This window comes from Crinia signifera, chromosome 6 (assembly GCF_055691185.1).
Source record: "Crinia signifera chromosome 6, ASM5569118v1, whole genome shotgun sequence".
NCBI lineage: Eukaryota > Metazoa > Chordata > Amphibia > Anura > Myobatrachidae > Crinia > Crinia signifera.
In genome coordinates this window covers 134,195,647-134,223,204 of record NC_139222.1, presented here as the reverse complement: position 1 = coordinate 134,223,204, position 27,558 = coordinate 134,195,647, and the positions used below count along the sequence as shown (strand labels likewise).

Sequence of the window (27,558 nt, the reverse complement as noted above, 5' to 3'; positions counted from 1 at the left end):
GTTCAATATTCAATTTATGCACTTAGTACTTGTTTTGTTCAAGTGCCTCCATGATGTTAGCCAAATGTCATATGAAAAGTACTGTTTCCCTTATGATTGCCTGACACATTATAGTATCTTTTTAGGCCATCCTCTATGTGCAATATACCCATCTTGTATCCAAATAAGTTTAAAAAATGATCATTTGTATTTGTAAAAGGAGACCTACAGTATGTGTAGAAGCGTAGTTAGCTGAAAAGGTGCCCGGAGCAAGGGTATGTTTCAGCATCCCCCCTCCCAGTCATTTTTCCTTCATATAGTAGTGTCACTTACACTTTATGTCACACAAGATAATGCCTATTACACATTATGCCACACAGCATAATGCCTATTACACATTATGCTGCACTGTAATGCTTATTACACATTGGGGGTTACTCGGATTCACTTGGAAAGGCACAATCACTCTCTAATGGACAAAACCATGTGCACTGCAGATGGGGCTGATGTAACATGTGCAGAGAGAATTAGATTTATGTGTTTTATTGTTTCTGTGCAGGGTTAATATTGGCTGTTTTATTTTTACACTACAATATACTGTAGATATCAGTTTGAAGTACACCCCCACCCACATCTAACTCTCTCTGCACATGTTACATCAGCCCCACCTGCAGTGCATATAGTTTTGTCCATTATAGAGGGATTGTGCCTTTCCGAGTGAATCAGAATAACCCCCATTATGCCACACACCGCCTTTTATATTTTATACCATACCCAATCGATGCAGTTGAAACCATTTTATGTCCTACACAAAAAAAGTCCCTTACAAATTATGCAACAGAGTAAGACTTCTAATTACTCATTGCCAGGGGTTTCAGTGCGAAAGATGCATCTTTTTGCATCTTTTCCTGGTTGCTCTAGCATTGCCAGCATTTTCAGATAACACTACACACGAAGTGACTTAAGTATAAACGTTATGCCCACCCATGATATTTTAGTGGGACTTACATATAATGGCTCCACTGGTGCCACTTCCACACAAAATGCCCCTGAAGTGTCACTTAAGAGTAGTACTGCCCCCTTAAGTGCTACTTACCTTCATGCTTATTCAAGGGGTTACATGCTGGTTGCCAGGGGTTTTATGCTCGTTGCCACAAGTTCCATGCTTCTTGCAAATTGATCCATGCTCCTTGCCAGAAGGGGTTTCATGCTTGTTGCCAGGGGTTGCATGCTCCTTGCCAGGGAGGTTACATGCTTTTTGCCAGGGGAGGGTTGCATGGTTACTGCTGGGATGTGGGTTACATACTCGCTGCCAGGGGTGAATTAAATGCTCATTGCCATGGGAGGGTTAAATGCTTGTTGACAGGTGGTTTACATACTCATTGTCAATGGGGATTACATACTCATTGCAGGGAGGGTTATATGCTTCTTGACAGGAAAGGGTTACATGCCAGTTGCAAACGAACGGTTACATGCTTGATGCCAGGGGAGAGTTAAATGCTTGTTATCAGGGGAAGATGAAACACTTGTTGTTAGAGGGTGTTACTTTATCGTTGTCAGGGGCCTGCAGATGCACAGTGTGCCAGCACTCCCGGAATCCACACTTTCGGGTAGCTCTGCATTCCGCTGACAGAAGCTACAATTGCAGGAGGACATCTAGCATCTTTCTCCTGTAAGGCGGTTGCCATTTTTGGCGGGATGCAGGGACTCTGTATAATGACAGAAACTCTGCACCCTGCGGCAATGCTCTGCCCCCGCCAGCAGTTCCCGCCACCTGTGTCCACTGGTGTAGCGAAGGAGAGGGGACCGGCAGGAGGCCCTCACTTTTCCATGGTTCCTAGAGCTTGAGCTCCACCAGAGCCACCCTTCCTATACCCCTGCCTAAATGTATATATATATAGATTCTCTGTTCAGTCCGGCACTCTCCCATAATTGCTGCAATTGGCGTGGGTGCCTTCTGGATACATAGATAGAGTACAATGTCAAACAGGCAGCGGCACTCCACGGCTTGATGTGTGCAAAAAAATATTTTATTCCAACGTTTCGGGGCGTATTCCCCCCCGTTCTCAAGGATACAGTGCAACAAGTGTAAAACAAACAAGACGGTTTAAATACACAAAGTAAAGTGCATACTCACGGTGTCTCAGCGAGAATCTGGCCGCCCGGCGTCTACCCGTGCTTCCGGTGACTCCGGAAGTGGGTAGGAGGAGAGTGTGACGCTGACGCGTTTAGTGAGCGCGTCTCTCTGGCTTGTTGCCAGGATACCTAAAACCGATGGACGCTGTAAGCAAGGGGTGGAGACTGGACACGCCGGGCTCACCGTTCTATTCGCTGAGACACTGTCAACAAGAAACACATAAATAAATACAGTGTGAAAAAACGTGTAGTTACTGTGCTTTATTTACCACCTCTTTTAACACATAGCGTCAGCGGGTCTGATGCCTGTTTTATCTGTTATTAGCTAAAAGTCCTATAAAGCACAGTAACTACACGTTTTTTCACACTGTATTTATTTATGTGTTTCTTGTTGACAGTGTCTCAGCGAATAGAACGGTGAGCCCGGCGTGTCCAGTCTCCACCCCTTGCTTACAGCGTCCATCGGGTTTAGGTATCCTGGCAACAAGCCAGAGAGACGCGCTCACTACACGCGTCAGCGTCACACTCTCCTCCTACCCACTTCCGGAGTCACCGGAAGCACAGGTAGACAACAGGCGGCCAGATTCTCGCTGAGACACCGTGAGTATGCACTTTACTTTGGGTATTTAAACCGTCTTGTTTGTTGTACACTTGTTGCACTGTATCCTTGAGAACGGGGGGAATACGCCCCGAAACGTTGGAATTAAATATTTTTTTTGCACACATCAAGCCGTGGAGTGCTGCTGCCTGTTTGACATTGTACTATATATATATATATATATATATATATATATATATATATATATATATATATATACTGTATCTAAGGCTGGGGATAGGTTATTCTGCTGATTCCTAAACTTGAACTCAGATTTCTGCCAGTACTCCACAGAATTCCCCAGAAAGCTGGGCAAGTCCCCTGCTTCCTGCCCCCTGGTCCCCTGCAACCCCCATCGGTCGCCAATACAAATTCCTAAAATCATGGGGCTTCAGATCAAAGCTAATATTGTGTAAATTTAAGCCCTGCCTCCTTCTTGTATACCCGCAAATTGAGGCATTTGTTTGTAATGGGGTGGGGCTTGATGGCATCATCACCTATCTGTCCCTGTCGAAGTGCTCATCGGGAGCAACGAAAAGTAGGCAAGTATGTGCATATACTGTACTACCCTTTGTATAAGACAGACTATTTGGTCTTTTTCATGGGCTGGCCACACTCTAATATCATGCATTCGAGAAACCCTCCTTAACAACTCTAAGAATGAGACATTTACTAAAGAGCATTGCCACCACAATTTGTTTTGTTGAAGCAAAAACACTGAGTGCAAATGTGTAAGGTATAGATATGAATTAAGCATATCAGATGATATATGCGATGATAAATGAGATACAATAGCACATAATTCAGTTCACTTCCATGGGGATCCATCACAATATGCTACTTATATATAGTTCAATATTTATGTTAATTATAAATATTGCCGCCACTGGATAAGACAATGGTTGACAACCTGCGATAAAATGTAGGTTCCATACCACTGGGTCAGATCCATGCTATTATAAATTGTGTTGAGATTGGCAAAGTTGCAAATATTGGGCCAGATGCACTAATCTTCAAAAGTAATAAATGGAGAGTGATAAACAGCCAGCCAATCAGCTCCTATCTGCCATGTCACAGACTGTGTTTGAAAAATGTCAGGCAGGACCTGATTGGCTGGCTGTTTATCACTCTCCATTTTATCACCTTTGAAGTTTAGTGCATCTGGCCCATCATCTCTTTTAGAAGCTTTAGTAAATTTACCTAATGTGAGAGCTGCTTTTTCACCTCCAACGCATTGGGAAATGGCAGATTACAAAGCAGCCGCTTCATAATTAAATACTATAGTTTCTTAAGTGACACATTATTTACAACAGTGGTGAGACTTTGTATGGAGTAGCCTATAAATTTACTTGAAAATAGGGACATCACTTATGCATGGTATTGGTAACACAAAAGTTACTAGTACTGTACACATTGTTCACTTCAGTTTTTAATTTTAAAACAGATTTGGGGCATAAAATGTTCCAAACCTTGGCTAGAACACCAAAAATGCACATACTGTACTGTCTGTAGCTGTGTTTTCATAGCTTTTTGTGCTTACTGCTTCAGGGATAAATTCTTGTAGATTAGTTTGTTGTAAGAATACCTGGTCTTGCCTAATTAGGTAATAGAAAATCCTATGAATTATAACAACCAAGCTTTGCATATGAGCGGTGCATAGTATATGATTCAGTACCTCATGGAATGCTGTAAACCATTCAGCATTCTCTGGTGTTACAACTTACCACGTATGCGAAGGGTGGCCATGCCTTGTAATTAGACTAATTGTATACACCTCTAAAAGGCCAAAACAGAAGATTAGTCATAATTATATTTGTATGTGTGTGTGAAACGTGTGGTTTTGTTCTTCAAAGTCTCACAGGGTTTAACCTTCATGGTGAAAACCAGGATATAGGGTTATCTACAGAGAGATCTGCTACTGTTCAACTGACACGTTAGCGACTGAAATAAAAGAGCTCAAATTGGGAACTTACTACCAATCAGTACCAGAAATGCTGTAGGCTTTAATAAAATCAGAATAAAACAACCATTTATTGAAACTGCATGTTCCAAGCTTGTCAAGCGTTACCATTCCAACTCCAACATCCACTATGATAATAATTGTAATATCTGACAACTTAGAGAAGTTACAGTATTTGCATTGCAGGCGTATGGGGGCGTGCCGCCGGCAATTTCTGGATGTCCCCCAGAAAACGTAGGCATTCCCTAGCCGTTGGGAGGAATTAGCAGAATTCTTATCCCCATGGCCTCCGCAGCGCCAAGTGAGTCCTGGCTCAGTCAGCACTGCGAGCTGGGGAAAAATCATTTGATGGTAAATAATTTTCACCCGAGTGCACAAAGGCAAGGGAGGGCAGGGCGGCGTTCACCTGCTTGCTGGGCTCCGAGCACTTTCAGCCCAGCGAACAAGTCTGAATAAGGTCCTATATGTTGTTTGCATTATGGTGTCTATAGTTGTGCAATGTCACTACATGTCTTCAGCTAATTATTATAATTTCATCAGCATAACAGAGATGGTTCTGTCATAACGATTACTTTTGGAACACTATGTAAGTACTGTGATGAATCGTGCCAAACCTCTGGCTCAGTCATAGCATTTTCAGATGTCTTCTGACATCAGTTAAATGAAGTCATTCAAATGGCTGGATCAGAGAGACAGGTTTCAGGGTGCATATCTTGGAGAATGCATGTAAACAATTACACTCAGCGATTGTACATTTTATAATATAAATCAGTAGTTGCTTTACAGACTATTGGACACATCTCAGATGTGAGCAGCAAAGGACCTAAATATGAAATGTATACAACTCTGGGGCTATGGAATTAGTTGCATACTGAGAGACATTTATTGATTCCATATTTGTGAAAAGTCAAACTGGGGGAATTGTAATAAAATGGGAGTTCTATTTCCGATGGGATGTTGCTATGGGCAACCAATACAATACTATCTATTATCTTCTAGAAGGTGCTAAGGTGATTGGTTGCCTATAGCAACATTCCATGTGATATAGAACTCCCATCTTAGTAAATTGACTCAAACCATCTTACGTTGGCTGTAATATTGAAGGATACAAAGGGGCATACATTTTCTGTTGAGAAATAAAATATTTCTATATAAAGAAAACTAAAAACAGATGCATACAAATGGACCCCTGGCATCTTTTCCTTCCTTTAATATACAAAAGCAATTTCTTCTTTATGACTTCCTGTCCATATTTTGCCTAAATGATTTAGGTCTATTACCTGAGGCAGGACATTTCTCAAGGATTTCCAAACCTGTGGTATGCTTTCCCTTGCAAAACAAGAATCTCTTCTAGCCTCCTATTCGTGAGGGGTTCCCTGAAAACTCCACCCCTTTAGGCAAGTTTATGAACACCCACTACACTCTTTACACAAAACTTATATGTCTTATCGGTGAACACAAATACGTTTCTAACCCCAGAACAACATTGCTGTGTGACTGAATTATGTATCCCACCAAGCACGTTTCGTTTTGGATAGACCAAAATACAATATTTAGATAATAATTGTAAGCTGGCAAGCAGGGCCTCTAAACTCTCTGTCTGTTAATACCCAGACTCGCTTAAAAGGGGTTTTTATTGGACTTGTTTAATAAGTGTGTGTGTGTGTGGGGGGGGGGGGGACGGGACCGTGTGTAACTAATTGCCACCACCTGTAATGATAACTGGAACTTTTTTCACCTCCAACATTATTATTATTATTATTATTATTTTTATTATTATTGTTTATTTATATGGTGCCACAAGGTTTCCGCAGCACCTAACAATACATAAATGACCAAAAAACAAATAACGAATGACAGTACAAGACAATTTAGGACAAGTACATGGTAAATAAGAATAGTTACATCAGGGGACAGGACACTGGAGCAATTATCAGGGTGGCAGAGATGTATATATTCTAAGAAAAGTACATGAGGAGAGAGGGTCCTGCTCGTGAGAGCTTACATTCTAATGGGAAGGGTAAGACAGACAGGAGTGACACAGAATGGGTAGCAGTGAGCATAGACAGTTAGGATGAAAGATGGTTGGATTTTAAGCGGGAGGGTGGGAAGATGATCAGTTCAGTCCTAGACATTTTAAGACTAAGAAAGTGCTGGGTCATACAAGAGTAGATAGCAGAGAGACAGTTGGAAATGAGTGAGGATAGAGGGAGAGAGATCAGGAAAGGAGAGGTAGAGTGGAGAATTATCAGCATAAAAGTGAGCTCACCCAGGGAGGTCGTACAGAGAGAGGGAAGAAAAGGACCAAGAACAGAACCTTGGGAGATACCTGCTGACATTGGAAGTGCAGGACAGGTGGAGGCTTTAAATGTACAGCTGGGCATTTTCAAATACAAGCATTACTGGTTGCAGTTACTGTTCTTGCTTATGTCAAAAAGGTGATGTTATTATGGAAGAATATCCAGATTAAGCAGGCATGAATTGTATGGTGTGAGGATAAAGTGAACTAACTCAAAGTAGTCCTTTGGTTTTCAGAGTTGTGGTTGTTGTTGGTCCTTCTGATTCACTTTGGTATAACACTGGTATAACGCTGCAGTTATGTTTAAATGAAATTATGCCCTTCAAATATTGTGCACACACCTACAGTATACCATGCACACAGCCTAAACCGGCCAAAGCCTATGCAATGATCCTTAAATACTGAGACAATGCATCTGCTCTCCTTAATTGGACTCTACCACCCAATCCCCACCCCCACCCCACCCCCCACTACAATGAGAAGTAATAAAAGTGGCTAACATAAACAACCATGGCATTCCAAGATAACATGTATCATTAAGAATTATATGAAGTTCCTCCCTTCACAGAGGCAAAAGAGATTTTATAGTTAACTTTTTCAAAACACTTTTCTGATAGCTAAAGCAGTGTGCAGAATGATCAATTACCTATGACAATATCAAATCAATATAGGATACGGGGTGCAATAATCTGCAGTCCAGATCAGGAATGTAGAATGTTGGTTACCTATGACAATATAAAATCAATCTAGGACAGGGAGTGCAATAATCTGCAGTGCAGATCAGGAATGTAGACTGTTGGTTACCTATGACAATATCAAATCAATCTAGGATAGGGGGTGCAATAATCTGCAGTCCCGATCAGGAATGTAGAATGTTGGTTACCTGGATGAGAAGAGATGAGAAGTCAGTTCATTCAGGATAAGCGGTACTTGTGGAGTATCACGGCTCCCACGACCTTGATCGTATGCTGATCGTATGCTAAAAAATCGCATCGCATCGCATACTATCAAATCGCATGCGATGCGATGCGATCGCACCCGATTTTGCACTGAAATGCATCAAAATGCATTGAAATGTGTAGTAAACTTGTGAAATGCCCCCAAATGCCATTTTTCATAGTGTACCACCCCCACTATCAATGTCAACCCGAAGCGTGGCGAGCGCAGCGAGCCCTCGAGGGGCGGCGGTACACGTCCTACGACCTATTCATACCCCCACTATCCACGTCAGCGTGGAGTTGAGAATTGAGCGCAGCGAGCCACCAAGCCCGATCTGGCGATGCCCCATAGAAGCCAATGGGCTTTTACCGCATCCCACCGCCGCCCCGCGCCGACCCCCCGCCGCCCCGCATCACCCCCTCACCTGTGTCCGGGCAGCACAGAGCTGTGCTGCCCGGACCTGTGACCTCCTCCCTGCACTGATCCTCTTCCGGGTGCAGGGAGGAGGAGAGCCCGGCGCAGCAGCAGCAGCGCCGGGTGTGTGAGGGAGGGGGGAGCCGCCGGGACCTGCTGGGACCCGGCGACTCTCACCGCAAAGGACAGCTCTTAACGCAAGAGCTGTCCTTTGCCTTAATTATCATATGTTAGAACATATGCGATAATTATAAATGCGATGGCATGGCGAAGGGGGGGCGGAGATTCTTAGAGAATCTCCCCCACAGTATCAGATATCATAGAAGGACCTCCTCATATCCCTCCTCTACCTCTAATCAGTTTAGGCACATGCACACAGTTGGTCTGACATGCAATGTGATGTGCGATAACAAAGCCGGGACAGATCTTATCAGTGCAGATGTCCCAACATGAGACAAATGATATATTACTGTACATCCCTACATCACTGCATGAAGTGGCCATGAGAAATGTTAGTTTACAGCAGGGGTGGGGAACCTCACGCTCGGTGGCCGTATGCGGCCCCCATAGCCGGTCTGAGTGGCCCTCCCACACGCCCGTCAGCTTCGCTGGGAGTCAAGTACAGGGGAATTCTCGTGAGAGGTGAGACGTTCTTGCGAGATTCCTCTTACTCAACAGCAACCGGACACTGGGAGTCCTATTCAGCGGCAGCCACCTGAGCGTGGGACGGCTGCAGCAGGTCAATATGTAAGAGAAATTTTTACATATGGCCCCCAAAGGATTTTTTTCACCATACAAACGGCCCTTGGCACAAAAAAAGGTTCCCCACCCCTGGTTTACAGTATGAACACAATATATAAACATTTTTAAATAGACCCCTGAATGTTTGGGGATTGTGACCCTAGTAAGAACCAAAATGTTTATATTACTGTATGTTAAAATATAGATTTTATAAAGTAAGCCATATTTCTTTTGATCTCTATTTTTTTCCTTGGTGAGAAGATAAAATAGTAAATTTGGCGCACTTACAGGCCAATCTAGAGTGACATGCAAGCCAGGTGTAATTGCTCCTGTATTGCATTCATTGAACTAAATTCTTATATTTGCTTGCTGGCAGTGAACCACTTCTATACATTTTTTTTTATACTCATCATCATCAACAAGGTGCACTTCTAACAGCCATATTTCCTTAATTCCATCAACACATCTTTACTAAGATGGGAGTTCTATTGCAGATGAGATGTTGCCCATTGCAAAAAAATCAGATTCTACTTCATTTAGAACCTTCTAGGAAATAATAGATAGAATCTGATTGGCTGCTGTGGGCAACATCCCATCTTCAATATAACTCCTATCTTAGGAAATGTACCACACTTGGTGGCAAAAAAATGCTCCCAAATCCAATTTGGCCTGTTTTTTACCCAATTCCATTAAATCGGGCCGAGAAATCTAGTGAAAATTGGCCAAATCGCAGGTATTTGGTGTCTGATCGGATCTACAGTAATACATGTTTCCTTGTGCATCGGGTCTTAGTTGGAGGTTGGACTTACAACACATAGGATAAATCAGAATGGGACCCATCAGCAGTACATAGCGGTTAGATTTTAGCACTTGCAATGTATCGCATCCGAGTCCCTTGAACTCTCCCAGCAGCTCTCGAGGAGTCCTTTTTCATGAGATAAAAAAGGGCACTGAATCATTAGTACTAGGGTACATTGGTTACTGTAAGTAAAATAAGTATTTATTTTATTTATTTCTTAACAATTTCTTATATAGTGCATACATATTCCGCAGCACTTTACAGAGCACACAGAGCACACAGAGCACACGCACACACAGACATTCTAGGGTTAATTTGTTTGGAGTCGATTAGCCTACCAGTATATTTTTGGATGGTGGGAGGAAACCGGAGCACCCGGAGGAAACGCAAGCAACTCTGGGGAGAATATACAAACTCTGCACAGTTAGAGCCATGGTGAGAATCGAACCCATGACCTCAGTGCTGTGAGGCAGTAATGCAAACCATTACACCATCCATAAGTACAACATCAAAGTTAATATATTAGCAGTTTTTGTGCTATATTAGTCACTACATTATTGATGTATTCAGCATAAAAATTAAGCTACTGTGCGTTATAATTGTGCCTTTATTTTACATACAGTATGTACAAATCTGTTAAGCAGGGCTGGGCAATTGCGGCCCTCCAGATGTGGAAGAACTACACATCCCAGCATGCCTTGCATCAGTTTCAGCATGGCCACATAGCAAAACTAATGCAAAGCATCCTGGGATGTGTAGTTCCTCAACATCTGGAGGGCCGCAATTGCCCAGCCCTGTGTTAGAGAGTGCAGATGACAGAGATACAAATGACATGTGTTTCTTATTCACTATGAATTACAACAGATTTGCACAAATCCCCATTACTTTTATAAATGTTGCCTTATATTGCTAAAAACACACACCCAATGAGCTATTGCATTATTATAGCCCTAATCCTGCAAGACTGAAAGAGCATTGTACCAATTTGACAATACTTATGCTGTTTTAAAACAAGTGGGCAGTTAAGTGTGGTATTATTTGAGTTGAGTACATTAGTTATTGAGGTCAGATAGTGTTTTGTTTAAATCATATTCATATGGCAGGGTTGGATGGGTCCCACCCTTGATCTCTGCTAATATTACACACGGTTGGATTAACACATTTACTTTAGCACGTTATTGCTGTAACATCAAACGTGATACCCACGCCTTGTCAGTGACAAGCTATGAAAATACTAGGCTGTGTCTACAGGAAATGCTCTAGAAAACTTAAAGTCACTGCAAGGTTGTGATTGTGAAAAATTCATAGTGGCCTTTATGTTTAATACATACCACAAGGCTATTATACAGCATACTATAAAATCTTCTTCTATTTATAATTGTGCCGTTCAATTTCTATGCAACCCACCCCACAGGGCCGTAATTAGGGTGGAAGGATGGAAGATGAGGAAGTGGAGAAAGAGCAATGATGAGGAGGAAGTGATGATGATTCATTGCAATATGCATTATCCCTGATTTGAATGGGGGGGGGGGGGGGGGGGGGGCAATTCTCTTCTTCTATGCAAGATGGAGATCGAACTGATGGTTCTTATAAAATGCAGCGGGCTTTCTAGTGGCCTCAGTTCAATTTATGCAGCATTATAGGGACTGATATACTGTATAATACAGAAAACATTCTAGTAATACTTTAAGTATAAAACATATTTAATTTACAGTATATAATATTGTATATACTCTGTATGCAGTAGAAAGTGTACTCATGAATACTATACAAAACACAATGTATACTGTACAAGTGACTATTCAGCACTAGCTTTGTTCTATGATTCACTAACAAAAAGCTCTTGTTATTTTACAAATCTCTAATGATACAATGCAGACCCTCAAATATCCAGAGGCTATATAATGCAGGTCATCAAAAATCCATGGTAGCTTTATTAAAAAAGTTCAAAATTGATCAAAATTAGCTATAATTACTACCTTACAACCTGTAAGTGACACATTAATAGTGCTTTGATTTGAGGTACTGTATGCTGTTTTAGTAGTTTGGATACATGTGTGTGTGTGTGTGTGTGTGTGTGTGTGTGTGTGTGTGTGTGTGTGTGTGTGTGTGGGCATGTCCCTGGATCCTGTTATACCCTGTAAATCAACAATCACAAAAAAAATCGTCAATCCACAAAAAAATCCTATTCTATGCAATTATACTGTACATGACCAACACAGTTGATTCTGATTCAGATTCTTCTTCTGATTCTAAATAGCTCCCAGTAGACTATACTGCTTCCATCCATGAAACGATAAGTTTTAATGGATATATGGGCCTTATTTTGGTTCATTCTTTCTGACAAAATCCTTCTTAGATGGACAAAACCATGAGCACTGCAGGTGAGGCAGGTGTTACTTGTGCAGAGATAATTTGATTTGGGTGAGTAATTTTGTTTCTGTGCAGGGAAAATACTGACTGCTTTATTTTTACACTGCAATATAGATCTCACTTTGAAGTAAAACCCCACCCAAATCTAATTCTCTCTGCACATGTTACATCTGCCCCACCTGCAGTGCACATGGTTTTGCCCATCTAAGAAGGATTTTGTCAGAAAGAATGAACCAAAATAAGGCCCATAGTTCTATCCAACTAAAAGGAAGATGAACTATGAAATGGAGAATGAAAAGGTGGAAGAAGCCAATGTACCAGACAATCAGCTCCTAACTTTCATGTGTAGTATGCTTTTGAAAAATGACAGTTGTCAGCTGATTGGATCTTTGTCTCTCCAACAGTCTATCAATAATCAACTGGCTTGGGAATTTGCAGCTGTGCAATCAGGTCTGAATAACCCCCTATATCTTTACCACATGTACATATATACACACACACATTCATGCTAGGGATAATTTTGTCAGGAGCAGGTTAACCTACCAATATATTTTGGACTGTAGGAGAAAACTGGAGTAGCTTTAGGAAAGCAACACAAACACGGGGAGAATATGCAAACTCTATACGGTAATGGAATTGAACCCATGACCTCTGTGCTGTGAGGAAGTAATGGTAACCATTACGTTATCTGTGTTTCCCACCTTATAGTTGTGTTATCTACTCAATACCAGCAGATGTAATTTATACAGTGCCATTAGATTTTTGCATTGTAAGATTCAAGCCCATAAATCATGGATCTTCAAACTGTGGCCCTCCAGATGTTGTGAAACTACAAATCCCAGCATGCCTTGCCACAGTTTTGCTATAAGGGAGTGTTAAAACTGTGGCAAGGAATGCTGGGATTTGTAGATTCACAACATCTGGATGGCCACCGTTTGAAGACCCATGCCATAAATGGTTGATAAATGAAAACGATGGAGGCATCTATGCATATAGAACAATTACCCAGATTATTACAACATAAATTACCACCGTTTTCGAGCAAAGAAGCAAAGATACAATAGATCCGGGATAAATGCCTGGACCCACTGTATTTTTGTATGGCAGCCGCAAAACATAGGCATTTATTGAGGCTTTGTTTCAGGACCTCAACAAATCCCCAAAACAAATCCCATATAAGTGCAAGAGTAAAGACTAACTGAATAGACCCAGAGGGATCAATTAGCTGTGGTAAATAGTGTTTCAATTTTCCTCAAATAAAATGTGGGTCATGTCTTGGGAATTTGATTAATGGAGTAATAACATAGGCCAGCGGCTCTTATCAGGTTCACTGGAGAAACTGCCAAATGGGATGTTTACACCAAAGTGTCACACTAAAAAATAGTGAAATGTTACTGTTCTAATTGGATTCATTTGTATGCCACTGTTTTGTCAACCAGCCATCCTCCCAGAATGATATTTGTAAGGGGTATTTCTGTAATACGATATGAGATCTACTGTATGCTAGGCAGTGGCATCTTTATATTGGGTGCACCCATTTGTTTCACACTTACTCTTCGGCGTAGTCCTGCAGCAGCACTGTGGAAATCACCAGAATGGCTGCTGAGCCATCTTTCCAGAGATATGCACATGACAGTCTGAGCTCACTAGTTGTCAGGCTCGACAGCGCTGCAGCCAGCAGTGAGAAGGCCACATCAGAGGAGGGTGCACACTGGCCACCTCCTCTCTTAAAACATCCCTGATGCTACGATATTTCTGTACTGTCCTTAGTGGCTGATAAAATCTGTATAGTTTGTCTGGTCTTTTCATTTGTCACATTGCCAATTGTATAAGTAAAAGGCAGCACAATATTAAGCAAGTACAGTATTCAACAATTCTAAAAATAATTTGGCACTGCTCTACTCAAGTGTATTATTAAGTTTTAATGATACCTCTGCAAACAGAAAAGCAGTATCCACCCAATAACATCTGACAGTCAATGTTCATTGAATATTAGTTATCCCTAGCATATACAAGGTGCTAAGCCAGGCATGTCCAACGTTGGCCCTCCAGATGTTGTGAAACTACACATCCCAGCATGCTTTGCAATAGTTTTAGCATTCTCTAATAGCAAAACTGTGGCAAAGCATGCTGGGATGTGTAGTTTCACAACATCTGGAGGGCCAACGTTGGACATGCCTGTGCTAAGCTATAAGGTAATGGAAGGAAAATACAATATAACTGTGTAAATCAGCAGTCATACTTTATTCATCCAGATAATATAGTTTTTCATCTGTCCACAGCTCATCAATGGACACATGCATGGCGCTAAGTTGACACTACAGATGGAAAATGCCAAGCTTGCTTCAGATAACTTCATGCGCAAGTAAGTTAATATCTGCATTTCACTTGCCATTTTGGCTGGATTCTTTCTATACCTACCAACCCTCCCAACATAGGGCCTCAGGAGCTTTGCTCAAGAAGCACTTCTGTGCTTGGCTATCCTGGTGCTTTATATTATATTTAATACCTCTCATTTCCTGGTACTGCCCCATACTTGGAATCTAATAAAACTGGAAATATGTCAAATTTTGCCCAAATCAGGTTTTCTATGTGGAACAAAACTTTTTGCTAAAGCTTGAAATTCTGAAATCACATTTGAATTTCCACTCAGTTCCATTCCACACTATGGACCTGAGTTAGACTGCTGCAAACACACAGATGAGTCAGGATCATTTTGGTGGTGGGGGGAGATGGGGTTGGGCGGTGGTTTGAGGCTGTGACTGTGATCCTGTATGCAGCTACAATGTCTCCGACATAATGCTTCCTGCCATCACGGTGTGTGACCATAGGGTTGCCCAGAACTTTGATGCTCATCTGATCTGAGACATATGCTGCCTCTTTTTATGCAGCACTTGGTGCTGCATAAAAAGCCACTTTGTAAAGCCACCAATGGCGATTCAAAGTCAGATTGCAGCATAATCACTTTTTAAAGACTATTTAGTCTATGAATATAGCTGACATAGATTCAGATTTTATCAATACAGTATCACTTTTTTTTTAAGAAAAATAAATTGCTCAATGTTTTATGTTGCCATTCGTAATGTTGACTTTGACAATGTCAAAATGGTCAAACGGTCAACAGTGAAAATGTGAACATGGCAACATTCATCATATGATGGCATGTTGACATATCATGTACTGACATTAGGTGCATGTTCACATTTTCAAGCTCTCAACATTTATGATGATGTCATTTTAACCATTCCAACCACCACTAAGGATGTATAATCTGTGTCATGGATAGCTCCATACTTGCGTAGCCAATTCTATAAATGATATTTCTCTTATCATCTGCTGCAGCTGCATGCTCAGTGATCACTGGCATAGAGCTTTTACTATCTATGAGGTATCTGGATCATGCGTAAAGAGCGATTGCATGTCCTTGTCGATGACCAATCATTATTTAGACTGGTTGAGTACTACTGGCCAACAGTTATCATGTTGACATTCTAATGTCCACACAGAGGACAGGTCGATATGATTAACTGTTTCCAAATAGTCCCTGGTGGTCTAGTGGTGTCTTACCTATGTCATTGACAACTGTGACTCCAGTATCTTTGTCCTGGTCCTGGCAATCACATGAGATCATATCTGTCAGAAATGTTTCAGCAGCGGCATTCCAGTGAATATTTTCCCCACTACCCATAATCCTCATCCCTATCCCTTCCTTAGTGCCTAACTCTAACCTCCTACACACCCCCAACATTAACAATAACCCCCTCAGTGATGCCTAACAACACAGCTTTCTCAGACTGTCAACATTTCACAAGACAACGGTTCAGATGTAAAAATGTTGGCATTCTGAGGATGATGACATGGTGCTTGTCAAACGTCTGATCGGACATCATTTTAATCTAGCGCAAATTTGTCCTGTACCACTGGCAGAGAAACTTAAACCGCCCCTGACATATTTCCCATAATTTATACTATTGATCTTACTGGTCAATATTTGTCTGGTATAAACTTTTATTCATATTTGAATATTGGTATCACATCATGTGCATCCTTCCAATTCATCAGTCTCATATCATAAATTAAGGAAAAGGGAAATATTGGTTATGAAATGTATAGGATGCATTTAAAAAAAATTATAAATACATTATTTACTAACAAGTAAGCCCGCTTGAAGCAAATGCTTCGAAAGCTAGTAAGGCAGCTATATAGTTAAGTTCACACTTTTTAGTAATGACTATATAATTGGAAAGCAAATTTTTGTGCCTAATTTATTATTTAGTTACAGTATGTTTGGTGTAGTTGTATGGAGCAGGTTACAGAGGTTTCACTTTGCAAAGGGCATACAGTACTGGAAGTACAAAATAGAGACTGTACTAAATCTTTTCCTTTAAATCCCAACAACCAACGCTAGCATAAGAATGTCTTCAGTTTAATATACTTATGGTACGGCAATATAAAATAATATAAAAGATAATATAAAAAATGTGTTTATAATGAAACTCTTTATTAATTATTCTTTCAGTATTTTATAATGTCTAAGAAGTCCGCAACACAAAATACAGATGCTTAAAAATGGTCCCGCCCCCCACCCGTGGCTGGCAGTGTCCCACGGCGGAGGGGTAGTTGGGAGTTGGGAGACGCTGTGCTCATGTGCACAGGGCGAAAAACAGGGGTGTGGCCATACGGTGCACTCAATTATGCCACACCCACATTTGCATTGACCCCGCCCCCTATTCAGAAGTTAAGAAGTTGGGGGGTATGCAAATGCAGGATTTTTAGAGGGGATTTCCAAATGCAGTACACAAATTACCACTCTGTGGAACATTGGAGCAAAAACGGGAGTCCGGAGGAGCGCTAGAAGTTCATAGTAATGACCCTGGACATTAATGTACACACTGGAAACTGTATGGCATACAATATGTATCTAACACTATATATTTGTATACTAAATGATAGGCTGTATCAAACTTTTAAACAGTATAATTAAGTTTAATCATACCATAATAAACAATACACAAACATAATAGAACCAGTATTGCACTTTCTAAGCTCATATTCTCCAACCTCATGGTAAGGCTCCTGTCTCTTCTTCCTGGCAGCTGCTCTCTGATCCAGTGCACTGATTGAGGACTCAGAGCCATACACACAGCAGACTTGGTAGAAGAAGTTGCTACCACTGGACATGTTCCGCAGCTCCGCTCTGTCCCTTACACTGGATGGTGTGGTGGCAGCTCTAGTAATCATGTTATATACCATTGCTTGCCAAAGGGAGAGGGGCATTCCGCATTTGATAAATTGATACTTTAATAGTACAAAAGCTAGTGTTTCTGTATAGGAGTGATGCATTAAAAAAAAATAAGCCCCATAGAGAAACAACAGAACAGTGTTTAATCTATTCACCCTTTCATAAAAAAAAAAAATTAGACATATTTAGTCATATTGATATAATGCATTACATACAATATTTTATTTTAAAAAAACCTTCAGAACCTGACACATTTAAACTTTATACATTTATTATCACTAACAATGATGCAGTGTGTCATAATCATCATCATCAACAATAATTATTACAATAATATTAATAATGGGCCAGATGTATCAAGCTTCAAAAATTAATAAAGTGGAGAGTAATTAACAACAGCCAAACCCTGCCTGTAACATGTCAGTTAGTAGCTGATCAGCTAGTTGTTTATCACTCTCCATTTTATCACTTTTTGAAGCTTGATACATCTGGCCCATTGTAACAATGACATATTGCAGTACATTTTAGCAATGCTTACTTGTAAAAGATTATGCCCATTAACAACCATGTAAACACGTGGCTTGCAATTCATACAATATCATATATTGACAATAGCGTTTCTAAAGGCCATATTTATTTCAATGGTTGCTATTTTTTTAAAATATATATCCTTAGACAGAATACTCAGTATGTACAAGGTCTAGATGAAAGACAAATAATCCTTACCTTATAGAACACCCTCCAGTCCTACCAAATTACAACTAAAGGAATGTTACACATTGGTTTAAAATGTAGCATTATATCCACAAATTATCTCAGTGATGCTATGGAAATATTTGTAGACCTGAATACAGTTTCCAAAGTTATTTACCAGATGATATTTGTCTAAAACCTTTTTTTTTTTCATTTCTGTACATACAGTAGTTACTTGTTAATTTCTCCAATTATATACATATGACATGAAATAAACACTATGTCATATGTATATAATGGGACACTAATGCACCTGGCAGTATTTCTGATAAGGATTATTCATACTAAATAATAGAGGGCGAGATGTACTAAGCCTTGAAATTGATCATATGGAGAGTAGAAAGCCACCAAACAATCAGCTCCTAACTGTCATCTTTTAAACACAGTCTGTAATGTGGCTGTCTCCATTTTATCACTGCTCAAGTTTAGTACATCTGGCCAAGATTTAGCTGTGTTCTCAGCCCTCTCATGTGTACTCATTTTTAGTAAGACCTTGTCCCTAAGTTGTTACATCCTACTTCATTTCAATGTTACAGATCATGATTGTTCTATGGAAATCTGGATAATTGTGGTGTAAATTGTGAAGTATTGATTAAATGTACTTTACAGCAGTGTAAATATCCACTGGTTCAGAAGATTCGTACAATTCATTTACTAAAGAAATGAATGAGCCAAGATAATCTGTTGAAATCTCTTTAAAGATCTGTCTTTTAATTTGTGGTTTTTAGATATGACACAGAAAGGGCCTATCGCACAGCCTTGGAGACAGATTTGGAGGGCCTTCGGAAAGTGATGGATAATCTCACCATTGTCAGGACAGACCTGGAGATGGAGGTTGAAGGAATGAGGAAACAGCTGATCTACATGCGGAAAAGCCACGAGGAGGTGCAGTATCATCCTATTATTTCCATTGATTGTTCATATAAATGTATACTCAGCAAGGTGTAGGCAAAACCAAATATTCTGGGTGAGGCTTAACAATTATCTATACACAAAAAGAACATTGATTATTTGTGTGGTGAGAGCTTTATAAACTTTAATTACCACAAGTAACTAAGCAGTTCTCAGGACTAAAACTTACAATAAAAGAAGACGAATAATAATTTGATAGATTGCACAATGTGTCTGGTTTCTCTCTATTGCCTTCATTGCTATTTGGAATCAGACTACATATACAAATAAAGAAAAACAAACAATAGGTAATTTGTATAATAAAGGTTCCTCTATTATACAAATAAATTGTATGATAGAGCTTCCCGAATGGCAGGATCGCATGTGGTCCTTTTGCATGCGATATATTGTATGTGATCCTATTCACCGGTAATGGGAGGCTGTCCGACTCAGAGGTCTAATGTGCAAGCAGGTCTGATCTCCGATTGTTTATTAGAATGCTTGGTGGTTCAAATGCCAACAGCTTATTACTCGTACATAGGACAGGAGAGAGCCTGGTTGGATCCAGGTACTTTTTATGGTGTGGTTTAATTATGAGAGACATAGACATGCATTCTTAGTGTAAAATACAGAAAAAAATAGTATTTTAAGTACCTTCCTTGTACAGTATATTATATAATAATAATAATAATAATAATAATAATAATAATAATAATAATAATAGTTATTTTATCATCCTCCTCTTTCCTCCAAAATAGTTACCTCACTATACTAATTCCCTATAATGTTATGTACTGGTGAAAAAAATTAAAAACTTTACAGCAGACATTAAAAATGCTGTATTAGTCTAAGTCTATTATACTTTATTCCAAATTGAAAACAAAAAAGATGTTTTGGATTTCATGGCCTGGGCAGGTTTCAGGTCATGTCAATGAAAGGAAAGAATACTGTATTTTTAACATTTTTAAATATATATTTCATTTAGTCAAGTTAAAATATTATATACTTCAAATATCATAGAAAGGTAATTACATTATAATTCTTGGATATACTAGTTCACCTTGACTAAATAAAAGTTACATTTTAAAATGTAAATATATTTGATTACCTAACCAAGAAGAGTCTTCTTTTGCTAATTTTGCCATAGTCTACATACTAATGACTGACTGGAGCACAATCAACCATGGCATTACAATGATATACATGATGTATACTCTTAGCTTTTTCTATGGTATAAAACGTTGAAGATTCAAGGTTCCTCCTACTTTGCTCTACAGGTTTCCTGGCATATACTGTAGATGCCCCAATGTTTAATTTTAAAATTATATGAACTCTGCAAGATTTACAAATAAAACTATAATTAACTATCAGCAGTTTGTTCTGATGGTATTAGTTAAATTGGTGAAGCCTAAAGTCCTCACCTCTGCAATCATTAGATGTGTATCATAAGTAATACATCTCTGACTACAGTAGATTAGTGAGGCTTTTGGAAGTTTCTTCTGAGGTTCTGGATCCTTATAAAAGTCACCAACATCATCACCCAGTTGTACAATAATATACAGTACATATACTCTTGAGTAGTCAAAACATTACAGTAGTGTAAATAAATGATTTCAAACAAAGAAAGTTAAAATAAACACCAAACAGTTCAATTCCGATTTATAGGCAAGGATAATCCTACATACAAAAACACAATGATGCTGTAAGCAAATACCTCCACCCAAATAATTAAAAGCCTCATTAGTAATGCCATCTATAAAAATAATTGTTAGGTGAATAAGGCATGAACAGGTTTTAATTGTTAGTACTGTACAGTACAGTCTTAGTAATGTGTTCATTTTCAGTATATAATAAACTGAATTTTTACTCCTGCTGTATGAGCAACATCGATAAAGAATACTCCAGGAAGGAGAATACCATATAACAATTTATGCTAAGATCATTGTTCCACAACAATGGGTGTTGATGTTCTACTGTAAGGACCATATTCAATGCGGCCGGTGCGGGGGTTAAACCGCGGGGGTACTTATGTAGTATCTGGACGCCCGATTTTTTGATTGTATGCCTTAACTTAAGGCATACAATCAGATGTGATGCAATGCGATGCAATCGACCTGATTTTCCATAGGATTCATTGTAAAAATGGTCTTGTTCATTTCCCTACTATCCAAGTGGGCATGGAGTTGGATATAAACCTGTGGCTAGCAAAGTTAGCCACCGAGCCCGAAACGTGGCGAGCGTACGCAGATTATTTAAAATGTATTCCATGTCACCAAAATAATCTGCGTCCCCTCGCGGGGCTCGCTGAGCTCGCCACGCTTCGGGCTCGGTGGCTCGCTTCGCTCGCCACAGGTTTATATCCAACTCCATGCCCACTTGGATAGTAGGGAAATGAACAAGACCATTTTTACAATGAATCCTATGGAAAATTGGGTTGATCGCATTCCATCGCATCGCATCTAATTGTATGCCTTAAGTTAAGGCATACAATCAAAAAATCAGGCGTCCAGATACTACATAAGTACCACCGCGGGGATTGCAGAAAACAAGCAACCCTCGCCGTTTAACTCCCACGGTGGCTGCTCACCCTAATTCAATGTTCCAGAGGAACCCTCACTGTCAGATGACAGCGAGGATTCCCCCAAACAGCAAGGCTCACGGCTAATGCAGGGAGCCCGCTGCATTTAGCCACGAGCCTCGCTGTTTTAGCAGCCGCACTCACTGTTTCCATGTCACTGCAAAAACCCAGAGACGTGGAAACGGCGTATGCAGGGGAGGTCAGTTGAATACAGTCAGCACTGCTCGCTGTCACAACTCGCAAAATTCATTGAATACTGTATACCCCTATGTCTTCTTAAGTTTAAATTAGTGACCCTTTTCTGGATTGGTTAGCCAAAATATTTTATTTTATTTTTTAGTAAACAGAGATAGTTCTTGTATTGTGTAAAAACTGTAAAAAAAAAAAAAAAAAAACGAACCATTTTTAACAATTCAGTATGCAAAGTAATACTGAAAATTATGTAATAACATTACTAAAATGTACAAATCTGAATTCAATTCACAGAAAACATTTTAGTTAAGGCTTAGTTACAAACAGCAATATGAAGCCCCCTGCCCTCTTATTTGCGCAAGTTCACTTACTTGTATGCAAGGGCATTTACTGTACATTGTATATGTAAATCTCGGTCTTTGAAAAGTCCCGGCAAAACAGTAATCAATTTATATTTGTATATACTCAGAAAGATACTCACAGTAAACAATAATAAATACTGTCCAACCTGATTTTATTTGAACACTTTTCTATTAAATTACTCTTCAAGTTTTTTAGAATTCAAATATGTTTTTTGATTTTTACTACATTAATTAAAGTAAAATAAGAATAAATGTATCTACTTCAGTGCAATATAAAGGTGCAAAATATGTGAAACTAAAAGTATAGGACAAGGTCTGATTTATTTCACCATTGAGCATGATACAAAAAAAAAAATCTATGGATAATATGAAAATAGTGACAATTGAGCCAGTGTATAAGTTCTACATGGTAACCTATTATTTACTTATTTTATAGAATGCATTTGATAAATAGTACTTCAGAGCTGGTCTATTTATCTACTTTTATAACCGTTCCATACATTTAACTCCAAGTCCTCCAAAACAAAATAGTGTTCCTACTCATAGAGCTTGCAATACCTCCAGTACTAGATGGCATTACAAACATTTTTTGGTCCCATTTGGGAGTAAAAATATGCGCATTTGTTAACAAGACATGTCTCAAACCCCCCCCCCCAACTTCTTCCATTTGCAATCATGTGTACCAAATTAATTGTCAAATGAATGTAGACTTCCTCAAAAAAAAATTGCAGTCAAAAATGATCTTTATTGTCCAACTTGCACTAGACAGAAGAAGGGTTTTCTGATTTGAAACAGTTTTCAGTAAATAATTATTTTTAGATTGTATTTAGATTTTGTCTAGTTTTTTAGTTTTTTATTTGTGACATACGAAACAGATCCACCACATTCTGAAACATACTATTTTGCTGCTTTACTTATCTTTTAATCTTAATAACAATTTTGGGTACTTGTTTCCTAGCACGGCCACACCGATTTACATCGGGGTGGTCGTGTCGGAAAAATCGGGTCGATCGCATCGCATGCGATTTGGTCGCATGCGATGCGATCGTCGCGACCGACCGATTTTGGACCCGATTTTTTTTTTAATTAAATGTAAATCGGGTCCCTGGGACCCGATTTTACATTGGATTCAATGTAAAATATTCCCAACCCCCCCAAATGTCACGGCGTACACCCCACCCCACGATAGACGCCAACCCGAAGCGTGGCGAGCGCAGCGAGCCCGCGAGGGGCGGCGGTGCGCGTCCTCCGACCTTTTCATTCCCCTACTATCCACGTCGGCGTGGAGTTGAGAATAGAATAGTGTGGCGAGCGCAGCGAGCCACCGAGCCCGAAGCGTGGCGAGCGCAGCGAGCCCCGCGAGGGGACGCGGATACCTTCACAGTTATACGCGTCCCCTCGCAGGCTTCACAGGTGTCCGTGGCGACGCGGACACCTGTGAAGTCCGCGAAGGGACGCGTTTACCTGTGAAGGTATCCGCGTCCGCTCGCCGCGCTTCGGGCTCGGTGGCTCGCTGCGCTCTCCACACTATTCTATTCTCAACTCCACGCCGACGTGGATAGTAGGGGAATGAAAAGGTCGGAGGACGCGCACCGCCGCCCCTCGCGGGCTCGCTGCGCTCGCCACGCTTCGGGTTGGCGTCTATCGTGGGGTGACGACGGGGACATCTAAAATGTGAAATGGGTCATATTGGCCCATTTCACATTTTTCACATTTTTTCAGGATTTCAATGTTAAAAAATCTTTTAACATTGAAGCCTATGTAAAAATCGGGGGCATCGCGTCGGGACCTATGTTAATGGTCCCGACCGACGCGATGCCCCTGATATTTTACCTTTCCCGACACGATTTCAATGTTAAAATATTTTTTAACATTGAAGCCTATGGGGAAATCGTGGGCATCGCGTCGGTCGCGTCGGGACCATTGTTAACGGTCCCGACCGACGCGATGCCCCCGATATTTTGTCCTAACCGGCCAAATGGACCTGATTTCAAAGGAAATCGGGTCCATCTTATGGATCGTGTACCTTAACTAAAGGTACACGATCCATAAGATATGTGGCCGTGCTAGGAAACAAGTACCCAATTTTGTAACCTCTCATTTCATTTGCCAAGGAAATTGAGGACTATTATCTCATCAATATATTTGCCAGCAGCAATATCTTAAATGTTGTAATTGTTTTGTAAAGCAAATCAATTATTATATATTCCAAAACATACATTGAATTAATTTTGATTTACATTTGCCTTGACTATATGATTTACACTAACCTTGTACAAAATGCTGTTAGATAATTTTTATACAAAAATAAAACAGCTGTTTTTACCTGCATTAATAATTCAGGACATGAGACTGGCTCAATCCCGAAAGCAAGGTTCGTCTGTCAATGTGGAAGTTGATTCCCCGAAAGGAGTTGATCTAGCAAAGATCATTGCAGATATGAGAAAAGAGTATGAGGCCATCATTGGGAAGAACCGCCGAGATGTTGAAGATTGGTACAAACAACAGGTAAGAGGAATTCACATACAGTATCTGGTGCATAAACTGCAGTAGAAGCATTGGACCCATAGAATAAGTTAAGTCAGCATTTTGCTTATATCTGTATATTCTATATGCATCGATTGTCCTTTTTTATTTCCAAACTGTATCTTCAATGAACGTAACAGTTTCGGTTTGAAGGCTATTTATATGAGAGCAAATATGAGTGACTGAGGTACTAATTAAGACACATATACTTAAGAGCCTACAGTACATAAAATGGGCAAGGATCCTGATTCAGAGTTTTACAATATTGCGCAGCCACAGAAGAGTGGCAGTGCAATACCCACACAATGCCTGCACAGCTATATATTAATGCAGCAGGAAGCATCTGCTGTAAATAGCTGCCCCCTGCCTGCTTCCATCATCTGCTGTGCTTCTCAAGACTCACCATCGCATCACACTGCATGATCATCGGTCATGCTCATGACATTTGTGTCGCCAGATGCCTCTGACTTCAGCACTCCCACAAAATGAAGGTGACATGCCTCCCTTTTGAGGAACTACCAGGTTACCACCCGGGACAGTGCACAAATCTATATCAGACCCAATGATATTTAGTAACAACTTATGGGGGAGATTCTCTAAGAATCTCCGCCCCCCTTCGCCGCCCATCGCATACTTAATTATCGCATATGTTCTAACATATGCGATAATTAAGGCAAAGGACAGCTCTTGCGTTAAGAGCTGTCCTTTGCGGTGAGAGTCTCCGGGTCCCAGCAGGTCCCGGCGGCTCTCCCCTCCCTCACACACCCGGCGCTGCTGCTGCTGCGCCGGGCTCTCCTCCTCCCTGCACCCGGAAGAGGATCAGAGCAGGGAGGAGGTCACAGGTCCGGGCAGCACTGCGCTGTGCTGCCCGGACACAGGTGAGGGGGGAGGGGTCGGCGCGGGGCGGCGGAGGGATGCGGTAGAAGCCCATTGGCTTCTATGGGGCATCGCCAGATTTTTCCCAGAATGCGGTAAAAACCCCGATAACGGGTTTTTACCGCATTCCTTGTTTAGAGAATCTCCCACTATGTGTTTCTAAACAACCAGCCAAGGCTTCCCATGTACTAATAATGATGATGATGATTATTATTATTATTATGTTAACACTGGATTTGTCATACAAAATAATCCTATTGAAGCATGTCATCAAATATGACATAACATCAAAATGACTGGGCAGACAACTAAAGTATTGTTTAAAATGCAAAACTAAGAGGAGCATAATACTGCACAAAATGTTCTTCATGTTCAATGGAACTGCAGTACATGCAAAATATATTTCCCTTGATTTTTGCATATTAGCATTAATCATTAGGACATATCTACAGAAACACAGCGCTAATGACATTTATTTCCACTTTTTTTCTTTCATGAGAGCAGAACACATGGTTGGTTGCAGAAATGCCTATTGACACACACACACACACACACACACACACACACACACACACACACACACTTGGCAAGTAGTAAAAGCAGCCATGTACTTATCCAGACTTAATGGAGATTTATGACAAGCCACTGCTTGCTTACTGCATACATTAATGTTCTCTTAGTTCCTGTGGAAGTATGAAATATAGAGCTCTCTAATTTTTGATATATGCCATGCTAATACATGCCCCATCAAATTAGATTTGAAGGTTTTTTTTTTTCATTTGTTCCACATTTTATGTTATTCCAATTTCATTTCAGCTTTTGTTTTCTCTGGATTTTATTCAAACTGGAAACAATTCAATCATTTTAATTTTCCTCTGGCATTAAAAAAAAAATTAAATATTGTTATTGTAAAAGAGTGAATGACTGTAAAGCAGACAATATATGTTCTACTACATATCCAACTGTACCTACCATTATACATAGCAGATATCATGTCTCTGTAGGGGTGGAGGACCAGAGTTGTCATGGCAAAATGTATCATCACAGCTCTACACCCAGCACGAAAGGTGTGTGTGTGTGTGTGTGTGTGTGTGTGTGTGTGTGTGTGGAGGGGGGGGGCAGGTACTCTTTTTCAGATGAATTCAACATTGTGAATGTCTACAACTTGGTGTCTACCTCAACACTGTCTACCTATCAAACGCATACCCTTTACTTTTTGGTTGTGTTTCCATTAAATAAAAATTATGTGTATATTCAAAGTTTTGCATTATTACTCTGCATTTTGGGAACCTCAATATTCCTAAGTTTTAAGAACCAAATTATTTAAAAAATACTAATAATACTAGTCAATATTCAAACTATGCAGCTACAGCTGGAGAAAAATAAATGTGGCAGGGATGCAGTTTAAATCCCGGCGGTCGGGATCCCGGCGTTCAAAATCCCGATGCCGAAATCCCGACACTTTCTCCCCCCGTGGGTGTCCACGACACCCTCGGAGGGAGAATAAATTAGTGTGCCGAGCATAGCAAGGCACCGGGCCCACTGCGTGGCGAGCGCAGCGAGCCCGCAAGGGGGGGCGATCCACGTCCCCCCCTTGTCGGGATTTCGGCGTTCGGGATTCCGGCGTCGGGATTTTGAACGCCAGGATCCCGACCGCCAGCTTTTCATGCCGAATCCATGTGGCACACAGATACTATACAAAATAAGAAAAGTCGAAGGGCCGGATTAAGCCTTCGGGGGGCCAGGGGTCACTTTAGACAGGGGGGCCTACTCCCACTTGTCATTACTGGCCGCAAACTGCACAGGAGAATATTACACTGTCAAAACACAGAATAAGGCTTTATAAACTTTGTCAATGGGTAACTGCGGGGGGGGGGGGATTAATATAAACATAAATAGC

General features: G+C 40.5%; 1 protein-coding gene across 1 annotated transcript in view; it reads left to right on the top strand.

The window, feature by feature from the left end:
* Window positions 1-27,558, top strand: part of LOC146007086 (keratin, type I cytoskeletal 19-like) — a 52,446-nt gene that overhangs the window by 7,721 nt on the left and 17,167 nt on the right. The window contains exons 2-4 of the mRNA XM_083145469.1: window positions 14,521-14,603; window positions 18,962-19,118; window positions 24,600-24,764. Coding sequence (XP_083001595.1) covers window positions 14,521-14,603; window positions 18,962-19,118; window positions 24,600-24,764 — 405 coding nt within the window. The remainder of the gene's footprint in view (window positions 1-14,520; window positions 14,604-18,961; window positions 19,119-24,599; window positions 24,765-27,558) is intronic.